Below are 23,251 nucleotides of genomic sequence, written 5' to 3' on the forward strand. Positions count from 1 at the left end.
GACTCAACTGGACAAAGGTGTCACCATCAAATGATATCTTGAATGTACTCTAAGATCTATATAAGCAACTGACTGAAAAAACTAATCTGGCTCTTTAACGTCAAGCTGGATAAGAATTCTGATAATTCGGTCTTCGTTCATATATTTATAATAATAACATCTAAGTAGACATGTCATTTTGCAAAGCGCTGGATGATAAGACAGAAGTTATGAGGTAAACTAAAATCTTCCACAGGCATACATGCAAAACACTGGAAGATGACAGGTAAAATTATATGAAGATCCTCAGCATCAAGGACATTAAGCACTTCAGAAACCACTGTATCATTCATAGGAGCAGTATCTTTTTGTCACGGAAAACACCTCTTTAGCAAACATTTTCATATGACAAAGCAATTTAACTTCTCAGCAAGGTCACACCTACCGAAACTCCCACTAAATACAAAAACATTGCCCAGGCTATTCAGCATCCCTCCTATGACTGCCTAAACGTATCTCCCAAAGCAATAAAAAAAAAAAATTCCTCCCATTTGTGTTAACAAATTTATATATGAGTCTGAATTTATATATGAGTCCTTAATTCAATGCAGTGACAATTCCAAATATGACAGCCAGTTCATTAGCATCTGTCCATTAACTAAGATGACACCACCCTTATGGCAGAAAGCAAAGAGGAACTAAAGAGCCTCTGATGAAGGTGAAAGAGGAGAGTGAAAAAGCTGGCTAAAAACTCAAAAAACATTCAAAAAACTAAGGTCATGGCATCCAGCCCCATCACTTCATGGCAAATAGATGGGGAAACAATGGAAACAGTGACAGACTTCATTTTCTTGGGCTCCGAAATCACTGTGCTCGGTGACTGCAGCCATGAAATTAAGACATTGCTTCTTGGAAGAAAAGCTATGACAAACCTAGACAGCATATTCAAAAGTAAAAAGCAGAGACATTATTTCGCCAACAAAGGTCCGTATAGTCAAAGCTATGGTTTTTCCAGTAGTCATGTATGGATGTGAGAGTTGGACTGTGAAGAAAGCTGAGTGCCGAAGAACTGATGCTCTCAAACTGTGGTGTTGGAGAAGACTCTTGAGAGTCCCCTGGACAGCAAGGAGATCAAACCACTCAATTCTAAAGGGAATCAGTCCTGAATATTCATTGGAAGGACTGATGCTGAAGCTCCAATACTCTAGCCATCTGATGAGAAGAGCCAACTCATTGGAAAAGACCCTGATGCTGGGAAAGATAGAAGGCAGGAGGAGAAGGGGACAACAGAGGATGAGATGGTTGGATGGCATCACCGACTCAATGGACATGAGTTTGAGCAAGCTCTGGGAGATGATGAAGGACAGGGAAGCCTGGCATGCTGCAGTCCATGGGGTCACAAAGAATCAGACACAACTAAGCGACTGAACAACAACAAATTAACAAAGGAAAACAATAATAACATGTACTGACGATTTGAAATAACATTAAAAAGTCAAAATATCAAAACTCACACTAATTTTTAAGAGACAACATTTAGTTCAAAGAAATGCCATGCTTATGGTTGTACCAGATTATGAGTCACAAACATTCCCCAGCAACACCTAACCCCACCCATTTGTCCTCGGCCTCTGGTTCCACGTGTGAAAAGCCCCGGGTGAGGCTGTGTTGCTCCAGGTCCCTTCTTCTGCAGGCAATAGCACTACCTGCACCTGTCGTTAAGGTTTTTCAGTAATTTTAAAGGGACAGTGACATACCAGGAAATACCATGTTTACTTTTACAATTTTATACTTTAAAATATATTTTTAAAATACAGTGTTTCTCCACATATACAATTCCTTCCCCATCTATGAGATTCAAAAGCATTTTACCTGGTTGAACTGGACTCTACACTTAAGAGTTTGGTGTAAAAGAGCATTTCATCATCACCACCACAAAGAAAAAATGCTATCTAAACAAGGCAAAATTAAATTTACAGTGTTAGCCATTAGAACAGTGATAAACTCTGGAGAGACAGGAGGGGCCAGAGGGGGAAGGGTTCCGAAGGAGACTATCTAGGATGTTGACAATGCTGTATTTCCTGACCCAAGCAGTCATCACATGAGTATGTTCATTCTGTAATAATTCATCAAGCTTATGACATCCATCTGTTACTATTTTATTCGTGTATTTTACTTAGATGTGCTTATTATTGTATATTTTTCTGTGTGTATATATATTAGATATACATGTATTATATGACACTTTAAAATGGAAAAAAAATCCTTAAGGAATAAATATGGCTCCTTAGAGTTCCACTGCTATTAGTATAATGTCAGTAGTTCTACTAACCAAGTAGAACTGGATAAGAGGGTGCAATAATTATCTGAAACAGTGTTTGTCATGGGCCAGAAAAATCTCAGGGCCAAAAATCTCAAATTTAAACAGGCCGCTGTTAGAGATTAGAAGAAGAAATGAATAAAATATATCTAAATCTGGAATAAAGCTTTAGAATTCATGCATTCAGAAAAAAACAGAACAAAAAACAAGTCAGTCAACCAAATGAAAAGACAGATCCTTTCCTTGACAATTACATCCACGTCTACAACTCCTAAAGATGCGATGGGAAAGACCCACAGAGAACACAATTCAATTTGAACTGTTTTTCACATGGTCTCAAATACAGACTATGAATTTAAAGACAGTAAAAGAGAAATTTTTTATTGCTTGATTTTTTTTTTCCGTTTTCAGAGTTCTTTAGAATTCAATTCTAGGAAAAAAACTGGAAATAGACACACATGAAATCACATCTTCATTTCATCAATGAAAAAAACAATCAAAGCACTTTAAAAATAAAATCTTAAGATCGCAGTATTCAAAGATGCCAATAGATGAATCAGCCCTGGTGCTGTGTGTACATCTCTTACATCGGTTCCCATATTACATTTCTCTGACCGACGTGTCTCAGGAAGTTCCTCAGCTTAAACTAGTTTAGCTTAAATTCAATGTTTACATAAATTCAATGAAAATTACTGGACTTTAAAGAGATGGTGTTATATAATCAGTTTTTAAAGGAGATCCTGTGCAAAACAGTGTGATGTAAATGAGGACAACCTGAAACCAAATACTAAAGCCTTGATACAGGAAAGGGCAAGCTGACAAAGGAATGTGCAGCCTACCCACGGCACACACTCATTATGCAAGCTTAGCAGCCGGCACGTATGATAATTGTTTTTAAAAAATCCTTAGTGATTTTTCTCTATATAAAAAAGACTCTTTCTTCACAAACCTTCACTTGAATGGCAAAAAAATGACTAGTTTCCTAACCATCTAAAATATCTGATTAAAAGCTTCAATTAAGATTTTCCAAGTTTGACAATTTTCAACAGAAAATCCTTTTACTGTTTTTATTTCATGATACACCTTTGACTCTTTTGATTCTACTCACTACTTTAATGATGAGGCTAAGAAAAATCAGACCAGTGGACTGCTGTAAGACCTAAACCTAATTTGCTCTAAATTTCACTGGATATACTTTCTTGTCTCAGTCTTTTATAAATATAGCTCTTTTCACTGAAATTATGTACATGATTTCACAAAACAATAAATATAAAACTTGCCTTACCAACATCTACATAATTTCAATATCCCTTCCCTAACAACATTAATGTAAACAGTAAGGATGTATAACAGAACATACAAAAGGCACAGGAGTAAAAATGAAGTCGACTGCAATTCATATTACGACTGGGCAGATTCCTCCTGCTCTTCATTGCTCCACTTACTATATCTCACTTATAAGCAGAAATTCTAAACTATATTCCAATTACAACTTTCCTGTTTTTAAACAGAAAACAGAACAATTATTCTAGAATGATTACTAATGGCCAGCCAGGTCCTTATAGATATCAACAGTTTAAGACATCTAGAAACTCTGCATACACACTGGATGTGTCATAAATCACATACTAAAAAATCACGTATTTTTAAAAAAATAAGTGTGAATAAAAATACAGGCAAATGGAGTGAACGGAGGCAGCCCTTTGTATTATACAGATCCTAGGGTGTTTTCAAAAGAACCTTAAGCCCTTCAGCAAAAACTCTTAGTTCCTATATTAGAAATGAGCATTCTGGAAAATGTTAAATTGAGGTTCATCAATTTTAAGGAGTCAAGCTTTCTGGAAATCTGAACTTCAGCATTCAAAATACATAAATATTTAGATGTTCCTTCTTAAATTGCTGCCAAATTTCTTTAACTTAAGGAAAAACTGAGGAAACAGGTTGGCAAGTGCCATCTTGTGGACTCCTTAAGAAATATTCTCACTCATTCATCAGTACAGCTACAGAAGCAAATCATTCTAAATATTCAATACAATATTAAAAATGTTCTCAATATTCAAAATGTTACTTTAAGTCAAAGTATTTGCTAAAGGCTAATTTTCCAGGGTCCAAATACCGGTAGTTGTAATGAAGTGCATTTGTGAATTTGAGGTTAAGATCTTTCTTCTAAAGCACTTAGAGTTATTTACAGCCAAACCATTACATTGGATCTTAGCATCCTCAGGAGTTAGGCTGGAAAGATATTAATATATTATGCAATAATGAAGCTTGAGAATTTTACATACCAAAGGAATTTTAAAAGCATTTAGTCAGTGGAGAAATAAGAATAATTCTCCTAATTTTGTAATGTAGCAAACAAAGTTTTAGGATAGTACCTTGCAAAACAGAGGCTCTTTGCTGTTCATAAAAATATCAAGAAAGTTAACAGGAATTCTAAAGTTTAGGGGAATAAATAAACACATCCACAGATTCAGAGAGAGAGAGAGAGAGAGAGAGAGAGAGAGAGAGAGAGAGAGAGAGAGAGAGTGTGTGTGTGTGTGTGTGTGTGTGTGTGTGTGTGTGTGTGTGTCTCATACGCAAAAGTTCACAAGCTTAATTTAAAGGTAAGGTACAAAGTACATGGGGAAAAAAAACCCAAAAGACTAACGTGAAGGAAAATGCCCCAGAGTCATGTTCATATGATTATTTTTAGACTTAGAAACCATATAGTTTTTTCCATACATTAAAGGTGAAGTATTAACACTGTAAACTTACATAGTGGCCTAGAGTTGCCTCACCACCAACCCCAAAATATATTTTCTTTGGCCCACCACAATTAAGAGTTTTATACCCACCAAAACTCTCTCTTATTAAGAGTTTTATGAATGACGATTTACAACACGGGCTTCCCAGGCGGTGCAGTGGCAAAGAGTCCACTTGCCAATACAGGAGATGCAAGGGACATGGATCTGATCCCTTGGTCAGGAAGATCCTCCTAGAGTAGGAAATGGCAACCCGCTCCAGTATTCTTGCCTGGAAAATTCCATGGATAGAGGAGCCTGGAGGGCTATAATCTATGGGTTCACAAAGAGTCAGACTCAACTGAGCACATACAAAACTGGGGAAAAGAATTTGAAAAAAAAAATAAAAACACATGTGTATGTATATGTATATCACTTTGCTGTACACCTAGAACACAACATTGTTAATCAACTATACTTAAATATAAAGTAAAAATACTTTAAATTTTATTTCATCAGAGACTAGTAGTTTGGGGCTTCCCTAGCAGTCCAATGGTTGACTCCCCTTCCAATGCAAGGGGCATGAATTCTATCCCTGGGTGAGGATATAAGTTCTCACATGCTATACAGCATAGTCAAATATATACCTATTACATGTAAAATAGTTAGTAGGAAGTTGCTATAACACAGGGAGCCCAGTCTGGAGCTCTGTGATGGCCCAGAGGGGTGGGATGGGAGGGGAGGGAGGCTTAGGGGAGAGGGAATATATATGACTGGTTTGCATTGTTGTATGGCAGAAACATTGATGTAAAGCAATTTTCCAATTAAAAAATTTTTTTAAGAATTGAAAAAAAGTCACCCCCCCAAATTTTTTTCAAAAAACTTCTAAAAAAGAAAAAAAAGCTGTAGTTTGCATTGTAAAAACGCTCCCATTTCTTGTTGGGGAAAAAAAAAAGTACCCATTTATTTTAAATGTAACCCTACTAATAAAAAAAAACTACTTCGGACAGATATTTTGCAAATTATCCAACACTAATACACATATCTCTTGAGAGTCCCTTGGACTGCAAGGAGATCCAACCAGTCCATTCTGAAGGAGATCAGCCCTGGGATTTCTTTGGAAGGAATGATGCTAAAGCTGAAACTCCAGTACTTTGGCCACCTCAGGTGAAGAGCTGACTCATTGGGAAAGTCTCTGATGCTGTGGGGGATTGGGGGCAGGAGGAGAAGGGGACAACAGAGGATGAGATGGCTGGATGGCATCACCGACTCGATTCACGTGAGTCTCAGTGAACTCCGGGAGTTGGTGATGGACAGGGAGGCCTGGCATGCTGCGATTCATGGGGCTGCAAAGAGTCAGACACGACTGAGCAACTGAACTGAAAACACATATCATACAATAACGTTTCTTCTTCTTCAGGTAACAGAAAATAGCTTATTATAGGACCTGAAAACATTGTATATTTTCTGTAGAGACTTATTACTAACTTTTGATGACGTGAAAATTACTTCAAAAAATCATTTTTAAGTTTTCAGACGTCTCTGTTTTCCCTCAGGTCAATTACGATACTTGAACAAAATGAAGGGAGAAAAGTTTTGATTGGAGAAGTGAAGTCAAAAGGCACCTGGAGCTGAAGGAAGTCTCACAGGGGCAAACACTGGTCCTTCCTCTCACCTTTCCCCAAGTTGTGTAAAAGACTGAGGAGAAAAGAGAGCAGGAGCTCCCCCGTCTGGAGACACCGAAAAACAGCAGGTGGGGGCAGAGAGCGGCGTAAGAAAGGCTTGTCTCTCCAGAGAACTACAGAGCCATCTGTCTGGAAAATTCGAGATGACAGGCCTCTGCCTCTAAGTATTTGGTAAGTCTCCCTACTGTACAGCAACCTCTGTTTCTTCCTTTCTTTTTATTACCGTATTATTAATCCATCTTGTTCTTTTTTCTTGTTCTTTATCCTTTTAAGTTCAACTCAAAGAATGAACTGACAAGTTGAGAATCATTTATTATTCAGATTATAGAACTTAAAAGTCTCTGGTTCACTTTTAAACATTATGAGTCAGAAAAAACACCGGAATTTTTCTTTTATGGCTCTCATCTTTAACAATATATTTTGCATACATATATAATGAGCACTTCTAAAATCTGAGAACATTAACAAATGTCATCTGAAGGCTTATATATGAAGGATCACCAAAAACAACTGATAAGACTGGCAAAATCAATGTCATAAACAAATTTCACAACTAAATGAAGTATTATTGTCAATACATAAAATCTCCTGTAAACCACTGACTTCAGCTTTCTTTCTGGGTTTCGGCACATTCTGAAAAACAATCAGTAGCGTGAGCTTTTGAACTGCTTAGCAACTTCTATTCAGCAACTTTAGAAACACTTAATAAGCCAGTTTTTAAATGGCAGACCAATACGCAAACATCCTATGAACCTGGCTAATGCACCAAGGTCTGAAAAGGAACCTGAAAAAGTAGGGCTCTTCACCATCTCCTTGCTAATGGCTTGAGAAAGTCTAAAAGAGCAGAGAACACAGATGAAACCAGGAGAACTCATTACTTCTCTTACTTGAGAATGGTCTCTCCACAAGGACATTTCTGTTTTTAGGAGAATATGGACACAGTGCAACATTAAAGGACCAGCAAGTCAACCTGGATTAACCAGCCCTGTGTTTGCAGAAACCACTGCTTAGTGCCCCTTCTCCAGGATTAAGATGATTTTTACAGAATATAAAGCAGTATAAATTTGACCAGAATTTCACCAAAAATTTCTGGGAAAAGTCATGCTACAAAAAGCAAACAATCATAATCAGTACTGCAGAAATACAAATATTTCTTCCTTTAAAGACTGAAAATAAGACCATTAGATAACAAAAACATATGAGAGATTCTGAGATATGCTTACTATAAAGTATCATAAAGTTATAGAAAAAAATTAGAGACTGCTTTATGTTTCTACCCTGGATATTGTTAAACTACATAAGTACTGTGGTTTAAGAACTCTTTTATTCACTTAAATATTTTTTTGAGTACCTACTGCATGTGAAGCAATGTGCCGAGCATGGGAAGGAGGACAGAAATGAGAATGCCTCTTCCCTTACAGAAACCATCAGCCTAGAAAAGATGTGATAAAGATACATAACTACCGTCAAATGTCACAGGAGATTCATGGATAAAATGACAGAGTTCAGAAGATGAAGGGATTTCTTTTGAATGGGTGGCAGGAGGTGGAGAGCCTGAACTGTGGTACTGAGAGAGCTGAATATACAGAAGGAATAGACCAGAGACTACTGCAAAGATCAAACTGAGAGTTAGCAGCTAACATGCACTAGAGACAAGGGAGAGAGGATGGAAAGACAAAAGCTAAGGATTTGGGGCTGGGAACGTGTGAAATTGGAAGTAACTACAGGAAATCCTGATACAGATTTGGAGGGCATGGAAGAGCAGAGTTGGAGATGGAGAGTTGGGAATCACCCAGCCACGGGCACTGTGGAAGCCTAGATACTCCCAAGTGAGAAACGAAGGTCCATTCTTGAAAAGATGTGACAGGGAGCAAACGAGAGAGAGCTGAGGAACAGTGAAAGACAAGAAAAGAATACTTGGAGAATAAAATGTTTGAAAGATGAGAAAAAACATTTAAAGAAGACAGAGGCAATCAAAAACAGCAAACGGTGCAAAGAGCAAACAGGATGACTAAGGAGAAGCCACTGTTGACTGGCTACGAATTGATAAAGCACTTCCAAACAGAAGCAGAATGTAAGGTGGTAGTTTTGAGAGGAGGCTCTTCTTGACCAAACTTTAGTTAGGCTCCTCTAAGACTTCCCTGGTGGCTCAGACGGTAAAGCAGGAGACCCAGGTTCAATCCGTGGGTCGCGAAGATCCTCTGGAGAAGGAAATGGAAACCCACTCCAGCACTCTTGCCTGGAAAATCCCATGGACAGAGTAGCGGACAGAGGAGCCTGGTAGGCTACAGTCCATGGGGTCCCAAAGACTTGGACACGACTGAGCGACTTCACTTTCACTTTCTAAGCCCATTTGTTAAGGGCTTAACCTTGACCCCCAGCCTTATCAGGCCTGCACTGCCCAGTTTAAGCAAGAATTCTAAGTCACTTTAGAAAGAATCCCCCACCCTTGATATCCAATCCCTCCTGATATCTTAATCAAATTCCTTGCCCCTCACTCCTGATATCTGACCACCTGGCCTGCCCTCAGCAAGATCCTGTTAGGTAAGTTTAACAGGAACTCCCCCTACCCTTGGTTCCTCTTAGTAATTCTCCATCCACTGACCAACCCCCACCAACCTGCTCCTTGACTTATAAAACCCCACTTGTTCTCATATTCAGAGTTAAGCCTCATCTCTCTTGCCTACTGTCATGGTCTTGACACCCACTGCAAATAGTCTTGATGAAAGTCTTCCTTGTTGTTTTAAGTGTCAGAACAGTTTTTCCTTTCACAGTTGTCAATCTTTTTTCACTAGAGAATGAATGACATTCACAAATGCCTTATAATCAATTATGATAAAATACAGTGGCTGGGAAGAGAGGGTATAGAGGAGAGTGAAAGAGCAGTTGTGCAGAAAGAAGAGGTGGGGCCCATCAAAGCCGTTTGAATAGATCTCTGGTAAGAAGAAGGCCAATAAAAACTCAGGACTGCTTGCAATGTGAGGGTTCCAACGTCAAGGAAATGCTTTCTCACACGGAACAGGAAAGCACAGCGGTCATCAGGAGGAAACCACCCAGGATTCAGGGGAGAGGAAGAAAATGATACAAGACAAGAGAAAAAGGAATGCCCACGCTCACTATTTTCAATCCCCTTGCATTGTATTCTTCTGGAAACCACCTCAAATTCTTTCTTGAACAATGAGAGGTATTAATAAGTAATAAACAAAAGTTTAAAATCTTTCCACTTAAAAATATGAATGCTGAAACTGTTTTTATCTGCTCTTCTAATAAATACACCAAAACTAACAGGAATGTTCCTGTAGCACACAAATTTATGATTATGAGAAACAGATAATACTATTTTTATCTTCAGACTTCTAAAACGTTGTTAGCCATTTTCATACTGAATTTCGATTCAATTCCAATTCAATTTGATTATGTTCCCTACTGTGAGGGTAAAACATGAACAAACCAAGCTAAATTATGTACAACTCTTTTGTACTATTGGAAATGAAAATTAACAATAGTTTAATGAACTAGAATTTGTTATCTAATTATACCAAATAATTTAGAAACATCTGCTGGTGGTTAGTAATACTACAGTTAAATCTCAAAGAATCTGCTCCTAGAGAGATTTCCATTTTATCCAAGCCTCTGTGAGCTTTCAGTTGGGGATTCCATACAAAGAGTGTGGAATCAAGGGATGGTATAACAATTTATTTTTTTTTAATCAACAAATGAACAAAAAATTATGAAAAATAGAGGGTGTATATCATATATATTTGGGCCTGAAAATTAACTTCCAAATATAATAAATATAGTAGACTACTGTAACATCGAACATGCATTCAAACATTTCTTGCTGAGCTATTAAGTAGTCAGGCTGTCTGAGGAGGCCTTATAAATAGCTGTGAAAAGAAGAGAAGCGAAAAGCAAAGGAGAAAAGGAAAGATATAAGCATCTGAATGCAGAGTTCCAAAGAATAGCAAGGAGAGATAAGAAAGCCTTCCTCAGCGATCAATGCAAAGAAATAGAGGAAAATAGAATGGGAAAGACTAGAAATCTCTTCAAGAAAATTAGAGAGACCAAGGGAACATTTTATGCAAAGATGGGCTCGATAAAGGACAGAAATGGTATGGACCTAACACAAGCAGAAGATATTAAGAAGAGGTGGCAAGAATACACAGAAGAATTGTACAAAAAAAGATCTTCACGACCAAGATAATCACAATGGTGTGACCACTCACTTAGAGCCAGACATCCTGGAATGTGAAGTTAAGTGGGCCTTAGAAAGCATCACTACGAACAAAGCTAGTGGAGGTGATGGAATTCCAGTTGAGCTATTTCAGATCCTGGAAGATGATGCTGTGAAAGTGCTGCACTCAATATGCCAGCAAATTTGGAAAACTTAGCAGTGGCCACAGGACTGGAAAAGGTCAGTTTTCGTTCCAATCCCAAAGAAAGGCAATGCCAAAGAATGCTCAAACTACCTCACAATTTCACTCATCTCACATGCTAGTAAAGTAATGCTCAAAATTCTCCAGGCCAGGCTTCAGTAATACGTGAACTGTGAACTTCCAGATGTTCAAGCTGGTTTTAGAAAAGGCAGAGGAACCAGAAATCAAATTGCCAACATCTGGCTGGATCATGGAAAAAGCAAGAGAGTTCCAGAAAAACATCTATTTCTGCTTTATTGACTATGCCAAAGCCTTTGACTGTGTGGATCACAATAAACTGTGGAAAATTCTGAAAGAGATGGGAATACCAGACCACCTGACCTGCCTCTTGAGAAATCTGTATGCAGGTCAGGAAGCAACAGTTAGAACTGGACATGGAACAACAGACTGGTTCCAAATAGGAAAAGGAGTACGTCAAGGCTGTATACTGTCACCTGCTTATTTAACTTATATGCCGAGTACATCATGAGAAACGCTGGGCTGGAAGAAGCACAAGCTAGAATCGAGATTCCTGGGAGAAATATCCGTAACCTCAGATATGCAGATGACACCACCCTTATGGCAGAAAGTGAAGAGGAACTAAAAAGCCTCTTGATGAAAGTGAAGGAGGAGAATGAAAAAGTTGGCTTAAAGCTCAACATTCAGAGAACTAAGATCTTGGCATCTGGTCCCATCACGTTATGGCAAATAGATGGGCAAACAGTGGAAACAGTGCCAGACTTTTATTTTTGGGGGCTCCAAAATCACTGCAGATGGTGACTGCAGCCATGAAATTAAAAGATGCTTACTCCTTGGAAGGAAAGTTATGACCAACCTAGATAGCATATTCAAAAGCAAAGACATTACTTTGCCAACAAAGGTCCATCTAGTCAAGGCTATGGTTTTTCCAGTGGTCATGTATGGATGTGAGAGTTGGACTGTGAAGAAAGCTGAGCACTGAAGAATTGATGCTTTTGAACTGTGGTGTTGGAGAAGATTCTTGAGAGTCCCTTGGACTGCAAGGAGATCCAACCAGTCCATCGTAAAGGAGATCAGTCCTGGGTGTTCATTGGAAGGACTGATGCTAAAGCTGAAACTCCAATACTTTGGCCACCTCATGCAGAGTTGACTCATTGGAAAAGACTCTGATGCTGGGAGGGACTGGGGGCAAGAAGAAAAGGGGACGACAGAGGATGAGATGGCTGGATGGCATCACCGACTTGATGGACATGAGTTTGAGTAAACTCCGGGAGTTGGTGATGGACAGGGAGGCCTGTCGTGCTGCAATTCATGGGGTCGCAAAGAGTTGGACACGACTGAGCGACTGAACTGAACTGATACATCAATGATGGTGAAAGTGAAAATTGCTCAGTCGTGTCCAACTCTTTGTGACCCCATGGACTATACAGTCCATGGAATTCTCCAGGCCAGAATACTGGAGTGGTTAGCCTTTCCCTTCTCCAGGGGATCTTCCCATCCCAGAGATCAAACCCAGGTCTCCCACACTGCAGGTGGATTCTTTACCAGCTGAGCCATAAGGGAAGCCCAACAGTAGTGGAGTGGGTGACCTATCCCTTCTCCAGTGGATCTTCCCAATCCAGGAATCGAACTGGGGTCTCCTGCATTGCAGGTGGATTCTTTACCAACCGAGCCATGGGGGAAGCCCTCAACCATGCAGCGGTTGTTAAAGACAGAAGAAATACACAGCTTTCCCATTAGAGAACTTCATCTAATGGGTTATACAGGGGAATACAAACTAACCATTATATCACATGATACGTGCCAGGGCAGATGGGCATACAGCACTACCTGTGCAGAAAAGGTGCTGTGATGATCACTCAGTTGTGTCTGACTGTTTGTGACCCCAAGGAATGTGGCCCATCAGGCTCTTCTGTCCGTGGAATTCTCCAAGGAAGAATATTGGAGTGGGTAGCCATTCCCTTCTTCAGGGCATCTTCCCAATCCAGGAATCAAACCCCAGTCTTCTGCATTGCAGGCAGATTCTTTATCATCTGAGCCACGAGGTAAGTCGTTATTAACTCATAAAGACCTCTTAAAAGAGATGACTATTCAAGGTGAGTTTTGCAAGATGTGTAGAAGGTAGTTAAGGCAAAGAAAGGCTTGCAAAATGATGCCACAGCCACACTGGGTACAATCCCTTCTGGAAACATCCCGTTGTTCAGCATGCCTGAAACACAACCTCTGAGGAGGGGATGAGAGACAAAACCAAACAGGCAGGGCATTTGGACTTAATGGTGATGAGGGCTCACTGGAGGATTTCAGGTAAAGAAGCAAATGGACATGAGTTTGGGTAAACTCCGGGAGTTGGTGATGGACAGGGAGTCCTGGTGTGCTGCAGTTCATGGGGTCACAAACAGTCGGATGAGACTGAGCAACTGAACTGAATAAATTTCTAAAAAGCAGGTCTGTTGGGGCTGGTGCACTGGGATGACCCAGAGGGATGGTATGGGGAGGGAGGAGGGTTCAGGATGGGGAACACATGTATACTTGTGGCGGATTCATTTCAATATTTGGCAAAACTAATACAATTTTGTAAAGTTTAAAAACAAAATAAAATTAAAAAAAAAAAAAAAGCAGGTCTGAGTTTCCAGTTATGGACTCTAATATAAATAACCCAAAATAATAAACGAGGAATAAAGATAAATGTTTAAACTGAGTCAAGGCTCTCGAGTGGCTCAGTGGTAAAGAATCCACCTGCCAATGCAGGAGACACAAAAGACATGGGTTCAATCCCTGGGTCAGGAAGATCATTGAAGGAAGAAATGGCAACTCACCCTAGTATTCTTGCCTGAAGAATTGCATGGACAGAGGAGCCCAGTGAGCCACAGTCCATGGGGCTGCAAAGAGTCAGACATGACTGCTCATGCACACAAGGTTGTTCACAGGTAAGTATATAGAGTAACAGTCCATTATTAAATGTTTGTTCTTCATTCACTTAGTAACTCAATAAATTTGGACTGAGCACCTACTATGTGCCAGCCATTGAGTTTACACTCCTTAATACTTTTAAGTGCCATGAGGACTGAGGCTACATCTGCTTATATTCTGGATGACCTCCCAAAGGAGAAGCATTGCCGGTTGGCCAGTGTTCTGTTTTTGTTTTTGTTTTGTTTTACATTTTCAGAGCGTATGAAAAAGTACCAAGCGTCCAGCACTATCAGAAGTCTATCTGGTCACTGAACCAGGTCTCAAGCATTCTCAAAGTCTACAGTGGCCTGTGGCAAGTATTTAACCACACATACAAGCAGAAATATTGCAGAACCACTTTTTCAAGTGGGTTGACAGACTTGTGAAATAAACAAATGGAGAAACTCTGCTGATATCTTGGATCTTTGCTAGTATTTACAGTAAGTGACAAAATTAGCTACTATGTATCTTCAATGACTATATTAAGAATCTTAGATACATGATCTCATTTATTTCTGAAGGAAATTAACAGCTCCTGATGAGATATACGGAAAATGAGACTAGAACATCTAGCTGACACCTGGCAGAGAAAGGATTCAAGGCAGCTCTTACTTCAAAATCTAAGCCTTTTCCTCCACACCACATGCTATGGAAGTAGCCACTACAGGCTTTTGATTTCACTCAGAGTGAAATCTGAAGTCCTCACTGAGGTGTACTGACAGGGCCCTCATAGTCTTTGACCCCAGCACCCCTCAGCCACCAGACGCCTCTCTGCCCTGACCTGCCAGCACTTCGGCTGGCTCACTCTGCTCCAGCCACGCTGCCCTTCTTCCTGTTTCTCAGAATGGCTAAGCACACCCCTGGCTTAAAGCCTGTTCCATGAGGCGATTCCCCATCTTCATGTAACTCTTTCCCTTACTTCCTTCAGATCTCTGCTCAAAATCCACCTTTGCCGTGAGGCTTTCCCTGACCACAGCTTGCCCCATCCTCTGCACCCTGCTTCATTTTTCTTCACAGCCTGAGCCCTCTGGCACATTATACATTTTCCTCTGCGCCCTCAACTGCAAATATAATTTCCTTGAGGACAGGAACTAATAAATACCTGGCATATATTAGGCTCTCGATTCATCAAACATGAGTAAACAAATCACTGAACAGGAAAACACACCCCAGGCCTCAGAGCTACTCCTCAGGAAAATTATGAAAGAGTACATTCCTGTTTCTGCTTCCTTCTCCCACTCTACTGTCCACTCCTTCTCCCTCATGCCAGATGTCCTGAGCTTTTATTCACACCACCACCTACAACATGGGTCCCTCTTACTAATGCCCCGCTCTCCAGACAAACACTTCTGCACTTTCTTTTCTCTTACAGTGTAGTTCCCTCAGTCAAAATGCTTGCTTGTCTTACTACTTTAAGATCTTCAGTCCATAAATTAAAATCATTCTTCCATGCATATGATGATAAGCGCCTATATTTAGCATGCTATTCCTTAACAGGTAATATACTAAAAAAAAATCATGCTTTAATTTTAATATAATGGTGTAAAATTCATTCACCATAAAAGGCCTGCAGGGAAAAGTATTTCAATCAGGCAGATATTTATACATCCCTTAAATGCACAGCTACCACCTATCTGCTGTCTGTCCCACCTAGTACAAGCAATTTCAAATCCTAAAAAGCATCTCTGACAAAGTAATGTCACACCCATTAAGGACGTGAAAAACAAAGTTCTGTAGAAGAGGTACAAGATAGAAAGAATAAGGGCTGAAGCTATGTGCTAATTGCAGAAATGGGAAAATCAGGCAAGTGTAGCAGTTTAAAGAAGAGGATCCGTTCTGTTTTTGAAATGTCAAGTTTGTGGTCAGAAAGATCTATCTATGCCAGCAAGATAATATATTTCTTGAACAACACCCTTTTTCTGTTTGCTTTACACCATGAAATATATAAGGTAAAAGGTCAGAGTGGAAAGGGAAAGGAGCCACTTTCAGAGCAGCTGGGTGTAACACAATGAGGTGGCCCCACACCACCATTAGCTGGCAGCAGGCCGGGCCTGACTCATCTTCCCTTCTCCCACAAACTGCTTCACTGTCAGCAGTAACTCTTTCCAAGAAGTGCCTGCTTTTCTAAATTTAAAACAACCATTCAAAACAGGTAGGGGTAGTTTAACCTATCAGTTCTTGGTTTTTTGTTCCTTGGGGAAAAAAAGGAAAAAAAGACTTTCTAAAAACATGGACAGTTCTAAAGGTTCCTGAATATAAAACCACTCTTTTAAAAACAGTCTCAGATTTCTGGCTTTTACAGTTTAACTGAAGTGAATTTTCCTTCCATTCATTCTGATTTCCTACCCTCCTCCCAAAATTTTATTAATACAATCTTACGTTGAGATATAATCCACATATCATAAAATTCACCCTTTTAGACTATACAAAGCAATGCTTTTCAGGATATTCACAAAGTACTCATCCTTCTTTTTAAATGTAAGGAGCTAAATTAGGAATGTATATTTGTAACTTTATTTTGTCAGACATGATTCCTTTTTTAATATCACTTTCCAATGTAAAATATGGTCACATCGTTCTGCTTTCTTAGTTTTCCTACTTTGCTATTTTAAGTACAGCAGGATTATATTAATATATAAAAAAATCAAAGTTTGCAGGAATCATTTCCTATGTAAGAATGATTTATGACCAGTAATAGGTTGTAAGGCCAGGCTTGAAAATTTGTCTTGCATTGGGTTAGAAATTAAGTACAGTGATTTCATTTAGTTTATTGTGAGTGTAAAAGTTGCTCAGTTATGTCCAACTCTTTGCAACCCTATAGACTGTAGCCTCCCAGCTCTTTAGTGCATGGAATTCTCCAGGCAAGAATACTGGAGTGGGTAGCCATTTCCTTCTCTAGGGCATCTTCCAGACCCAGGGATGGAACCTGGGTCTCCTGCAGTGCAGGCAGATTCTTTACCATCTGAGCCACCAGGGAAGCCCCTTTAGTTTATATATTACAGATAAAAAAAAGTGTTTTAAAGGTACTGTTACTGATCTTTATATAAAACTGAGAAAACACCAATTCCCCATATCAGGGGATATTATTATTACTGGATGGACTTTGAGAAAAGCTACGCATACCCCAGACCAATCAAGGAACTCTGTGTTATAGCTGCTCTCAAGATGAAGCACACTGTTAAAACTTAGGTTAAACCAATCTGGTGAAAAAATGCATAACTTATTATATCTATGTCACTCCTTCAGAATTATGTGACATTAAAACAATATTTTTCTAATTCTCTTACGATTGCTTTAGATTAGTCTCAAACATGTGTTCTCAACAGAGGTAAAACTGCCCTCAAGGGAGCAAAACTTGGCTTCCAGGGGTCAAAGAAAAATTACTCTCTTTACACATAAAGCAAATATACATACAGTCCACAAACAGAATCTTGGTATTAAAGTTTCACAGAGAGATCAATTACAAAAAATGCGTAAAAGACTTCTTACAGAAGGTGACTTAAAAAAAACAGTTGAGAAATACTGATCTCAAAGAAACTAAAACTCTTAATAAATACATTAAAACTTTGTCATTACACTTATCACTATCTTCTAAGATTAGAATGCTTACAGGATGGTTATTTCAGGGACAGATGTGACTCAAGATGGCAACCACCAATATTCCCCTTACACTGTACACAGATGGTGACTATCAGAGTTATAACAACTATAATTTTTTTCTCTCTCTTACATAGTCAAGTCTCCAAACATTAAAAGAAAACATTTTAAGCTGAGACTTTAGGCTTCTGACACCAGTAAAAGAAAGAATATGGACAAGCATTTAAGTAAGGATGGTGATTTTAATGACAGTTAAAAAGATGACACATTCTAAGAAAAGTAGCTGGGCTTTCAATATCAGACCACCCTGCTGCTTCTCATATTCTTTGATGAGCAATATCTGAAAAATTAAAATGGCAACAGAGAGTATATTCAAGTGGACGTTTCCTATAAAATGAGCTTTTGGGCAAATAAATCATACTGAAAATGTGCAGTTGTCTGCCAGGACAGCCATGGAAGTCAGAAAATTTCCTAACTGTATCACAAAGAATCCTCCATCCCTATTTAACTGCTCCAAAGTCTCTCTGTAAAGATACCCACAGACAGGTGTGTCAGGATAGTGAACGATGCCAAATAAAGCAGCATAATGAAGGGCTTCCATGGGAGTAGGAGAGACTGAGGAAAGAATGTAAGAAATTACAGCGAAATCCTAAATATCAGAAGGGATCGACGGCAGTGATGATGGTGACTACATGGTAAGAAGAAAAAAGGGGGCGGGGCGGGGCGGGGCGAGCAGGGGCAATGCCAGAGCCAATTCTACCCAGAGAGTTATTCAAGTTTGGCTAGCTTAGCCCAGCTGAATTATAACTGAGTTCCCAATCTCACCAGCTGTCCTGGGCTATAAACCAGAGCTCCATTTAGCTATAAATGGCAGAAATTCCTGCCAAGTGATGACCTGACAGGATGTTTTTCCCCCAGTTCTATCAACTAGGGCTCTACTAGTGAAGCAAATCAGGATATTCTGGCTGGGACATCAGCCCCAAAATCCTAAACTAGATGATCTGAGACTTTCCCTCTAGCCCAGCAACTGCTGGACAACATGTACTTCTCTGCCAGAGAAGTTCTAACAAAGCCCAGACGGAATTAGGTAGCTAGGTGCGAACACTGTAGTTCTGGAATGTCGGCTCTAACACAGGGACCGTGTTTCCTGCACACTGCTAGAGGTTTGTCAAATCAGGAAGGAAAGGCGAGTGACCAGAATATGAACTACATTTGGAGAGTTTTTAGGATTTGAGGATTTAAAAATTATTTGTATTTATGCTGATGACTGGTTCACTTGAAAGATGAAAAAAAAAGTTTGCTAATTCCTGGACCGTCAACAGCACTCATTTTCAACTCCCAAATAAGACTGTGAAATCATGATGGACTGGGATCTGGTTCTTCCATCCTGGAATAAAAAGGAAATTTGCACTAAAAATGTCCTTTTAAGCAGCAAAGGTGATTAACAGTGAAGACAATATATAAAACAGTCTTCACTCTTCAGCTTAATTTGACAGGTACTTTACTAAGTTCCTATAACACACGGGTTATAAAATGTATAAAAATGTACAAAAAAATGTATATAAATGTCAAAAATGTATTAGGTAATTTTAGAGGCTCCCTTTTTTAAAAAATGAATCTAACTTTCACTAAAAATTTTTCCTATAAAAAGATCATTTTTTACAATTATTAAAAAAAAAAAAAACCTGGATGGAAATGTAAAACATAAAGCAAAAACACTAAGACTCTATTGCTGGCTGCTATGCACCAACTGTGTCCTCCCCAAAAGTTCATATGTTGAAGCCCTAACCTGCAATGTGATGGTATTTGGAGATGGACCTTTGGAAGGTATTTAGGATTAGATGAAGTCAGGAAGGTGAGGTCCTCATGATGGGATTAGTGCCCTTATAAGAAGAGGCTGGAGAAGGCAATGGCACCCCACTCCAGTACTCTTGCCTGGAAAATCCCGTGGATGGAGGAGCCCAGTAGGCTGCAGTCCATGGGGTCGCTCAGAGTCAGACAGGACTGAGCTACTTCACTTCCACTTTTTACCTTCATGCATTGGAGAAGGAAATGGCAACCCACTCCAGTATTCTTGCCTGGAGAATCCCAGGGACGGGGAGCCTGGTGGGCTGCCATCTATGGGGTCGCACACAGTCGGACACGACTGAAGCGACTTAGCAGCAGTAGCAGCAGCAAGAAGAGACCAGAAAGCTGCTTTCCGTCTCTCTCCATCATGTAAGGACAAAGCAAGAAGATGGATATATGCAAGCCAGAAAGGGGGCCCTCATGAGGAAGTAAACCAAATGACACCTTGGTCTCAGACTTCCCAGCTTCCAACACTGTGAGAAATAAATGGCTGTTGAGTAAGCCACCCAGGTTTTGCTATTTTACTACAGCAGCCCAACCAGCCTTAACTGCTTAACCAACTAACACACCCAACATACACAAGACAGTGTCCTGGCAGTGGTTACTTCCAGGAAGCTTAGGTAGAAACTCTATGGAACTCTGATCATGATGATTAGAAGGTCACACTCGTCTAGTGTTTTGTTCCTACCTCATCTCATAGAACTTTATTTCATTGTTCCTCAGTTCTAAGTTGGTTATTAAGAAGAGATATGAGGTACTTCTAAGGCCAATTAATTAAAAAGTAGTAATATCTAAAGTAAAATCCATTTCTTCTAACCCTTGGAGATCGCTCTTAGCATATTCAAAGAACTATTTTGAACTGAGCAAGTTTGAGCCAATCTACTATTTATCATTAATGTAAAAGTTCTCAAACTTTAACGTGTAAGAATCACAAGGGAGTTCCTCTAAAAATGCAGATTCTGTGGGTCTCTGGACAAAGGAATCTACATTTTAAACAGACATCTCAGATGACTGATGAGTGGTGTGCAACTGCACTTGAGATCAACGGTTGCTCTATCATTACTTAGAAAATAGCCTCTGCACAGAGATATACTTTGCTTTACAACAGAGAAATAGTCTTAAAAATTGTAACCAAATTGGATTTTTAAACCAAATTCTATTTTCCCACAAGATGACTTTAAAACTTTAAAGACACTTTATTCATCCTGAGAGGTGGGAGTGGTTTCACCTTCCTCAAGAGGTCAAATTCCATGCTCTTCCTTTTCTCGCCTCCCCTTCAGTAAAGATTTAATAATTTAGGAATTCATTCAAAGGAGCCTCATCATATAGTCCATGTCTCCTCAATTTATCCATTTTATTCATTGAGAATGCCAGTCTTTTAAAAATCATTGATTTGTAAATTATATCTTTGAAAACAAACCTTGAAAATGCAGACTATCTCTTTAGAAAGGTAAATGAATTTAGGAAAAAATAGTTTTAAAGAGAATTTCCTACAGTAGGTTTTACCTCAAGGTACTAGCTACAACAGTGTAAGATAAATGCTTCTTCAAAAGAAAGTATCAACTGTGAGTAAAGTGTTCCATTAAAGTTTAACTCTATACCAAAAAAGTTCACACTTAAGGAAATACTTCTTCTAAGTAATGCGTATTTGATACAAGAGATTGTAAAACAGGAGATTTTTATTATCCCTTTCAGAGAAAGGAGGAACATTTTTTAAAGCACTCATGGACAACCAACAAACACCAAATAAAAAATGTCATTTTTAGTACCATAGGTATTTGAGCAAAGTACATACAGTCCTAGACTGAAGATGGCAAACTATATTCTAGACTCAGTTTTGCCACAAAAAAGCCAGGAGCCCTCTGAGTCTAAACAACCTCTCTGGGTCTGAATTTAATTTTAAAAATAAAAGTAACTCCTTGATTCCAGTAAATTAATAAACTCTGACGTATTTACATGAAAAAGCATTGTGTCATGTGATGCCTGTAACGTGCTTGATCAAATGACATTGTTAAAATGTAACTGGAAACTTGACGTTGTGATTAACTTACTATCCTGGTAGCCATCAGGTACCTCTCATTGTACTTTTCTTTTTTGAAAAACTGAATACTTTGATCATCTAAATTTTCACATACTGAATTTTCTTAAAGGAAAATACATATGTAACACAATCTGTTTTTGCAAAAGAAAATAAAGTATTTTTGGTCCTCCTTTCCAATCCATTGTCATTACAGACTTCTTGGGAGAGGGGGAAAAGCAAAACACCTTTAATTAACTGCTGAAACAATAGTGTCACAGAAACTACATCACAGAAATACTACTACTTTCGTAAAATGTTCAGAGATATACTGCTGAGATTACCTTCAATACCAACTTCCTTCTGTCTGCTCTCAAACGCATTAGAGCAAACATTTTCAATTTTAGCAAATATTAAAATAAGTTCACCACTTATTCTTGTTTTCAACGGAATATACCGAGGGCAAAAAATTCCCCCCAAATCCAACAGGAATCAACACACGCATTTGGCAATTGTAAGAAGGTTGGGATGCACAGACATCTTGGTCAAAATAAATAAACTTTCCAGGATCTTTATTTACCGACTTGAGAAACATAGGCTTGGAAACAGCCAGCTAACTTCGTTCCCAACTTGGCATCTTAGAGAACCCTCCGTTTACAAAACACACAGGGACCTCAGAGCCTCCCAGCCCAGAATTGGCCAGGGGAGCACACGCCCATCGGCCCTGCCTGGAGAGGAAACAATGGGAGAGGCGCGAAGGAGCTAGCCCGGCGCCCCGGGCGCCCCAACTCCCCTGCCACAGCCCGCGCCTGACACCGCCCGCGGCGTCCCTTCCCCAGGTGCCCCACCTCTGAGCCCCGGGGCGCGGCCCACCTGAAGCGGCTCGGGCAAAGGGCTGCACTTACCAAACAGGGTCAGGGCCATTGTAAAGGCGCTCGCCAACTGCTCGCCGCCGCCCGCCGGTCCAACGCGCTCCTCCCAGGCTGGCCGGAGATCACCTCATCGGCCCGACGCGCTCACACCTTGGAGGGAGCAAGGAGTCGGAGGGGCGTGGTGGGGACGCGGGCGCGGGGAGGCTGCAGGCCGAGAGGCAGGGGGCCGCTGCAAGAAAAAAGTTATTCATGCGTTATTGTCAAGCGCACCCTGACACGGGGGAAACCGCTAGCCCTCGGCGAGCTGGCACTTGTCGCTGCCATCTGTGCAAAAGCGTAGCGCGCGCGGGCGCCGGTACCTACGAGGTGGGGAGGCTTGGCCGCGGCGCAATGGCAGGCGGAGAGGCGGCGCCGCAGTGGCGGCGACGGCGGGGAGAGGAGCAGCCTCGCAGAACCCCCGGCGGGGTGCGCTCACTCTGCATCCCGCGGCCTCGCAGACGCCATCTTGCGATAGCGTCTCCCACTGGATCCGCCGGCGCGCCTCCTCCCTTTTTCCCCTTGGGCGGCGGAGCCCCGTGCGTTCCCATGGCAACGGGCGCGCGCGGGGGCCGCGGGCGCCCGCCCCTCCTGCCCCGGGCCGCGAGGAGCCGCCCGAGGTGCTTGCCCCCGGGAGGCGGCCTCCCAGAGCCTGGCAACAGCAGGGGCGGGGTGCGTTTTAGCTGAAATCCCAGGTTTTTCCTTGAATGGGATTTGTGGAGACGCAGAAAAAAGCTGTTACTCGAAAGAAGTCCCTGAAGGATGCTCCATGAATACAAGGACCCAGCCAGGGTCATCTGAGGATCGGGTTCGTGTGAGGATATTCCTTTCCCC

At 40.4% G+C, this 23,251-nt stretch overlaps 1 protein-coding gene across 5 annotated transcripts in view; it reads right to left on the reverse strand.

Annotated features, from left to right (window-relative positions):
• CHN1 (chimerin 1) overlaps window positions 1-22,906 on the reverse strand; it is a 200,780-nt gene extending 177,874 nt beyond the window's left edge. For all 5 annotated transcript variants that reach the window (XM_086359152.1, XM_086359132.1, XM_086359122.1 and 2 more), the window contains exons 1-2: window positions 22,745-22,906; window positions 22,415-22,610 (exon numbers count right to left, since the gene is read on the reverse strand). In XM_086359152.1, the coding sequence (XP_086215278.1) occupies window positions 22,415-22,433 (19 nt within the window). In that variant the 5' untranslated portion in view covers window positions 22,434-22,610; window positions 22,745-22,906. The remainder of the gene's footprint in view (window positions 1-22,414; window positions 22,611-22,744) is intronic.
• Window positions 22,907-23,251: the final 345 nt, after the last annotated feature.

This window comes from Bos grunniens, chromosome 2, assembly GCF_055505025.1.
Source record: "Bos grunniens cultivar Pamir isolate PY7600 chromosome 2, Bosgru_T2T1.0, whole genome shotgun sequence".
Classification (NCBI taxonomy): Eukaryota; Metazoa; Chordata; class Mammalia; order Artiodactyla; family Bovidae; genus Bos; species Bos grunniens.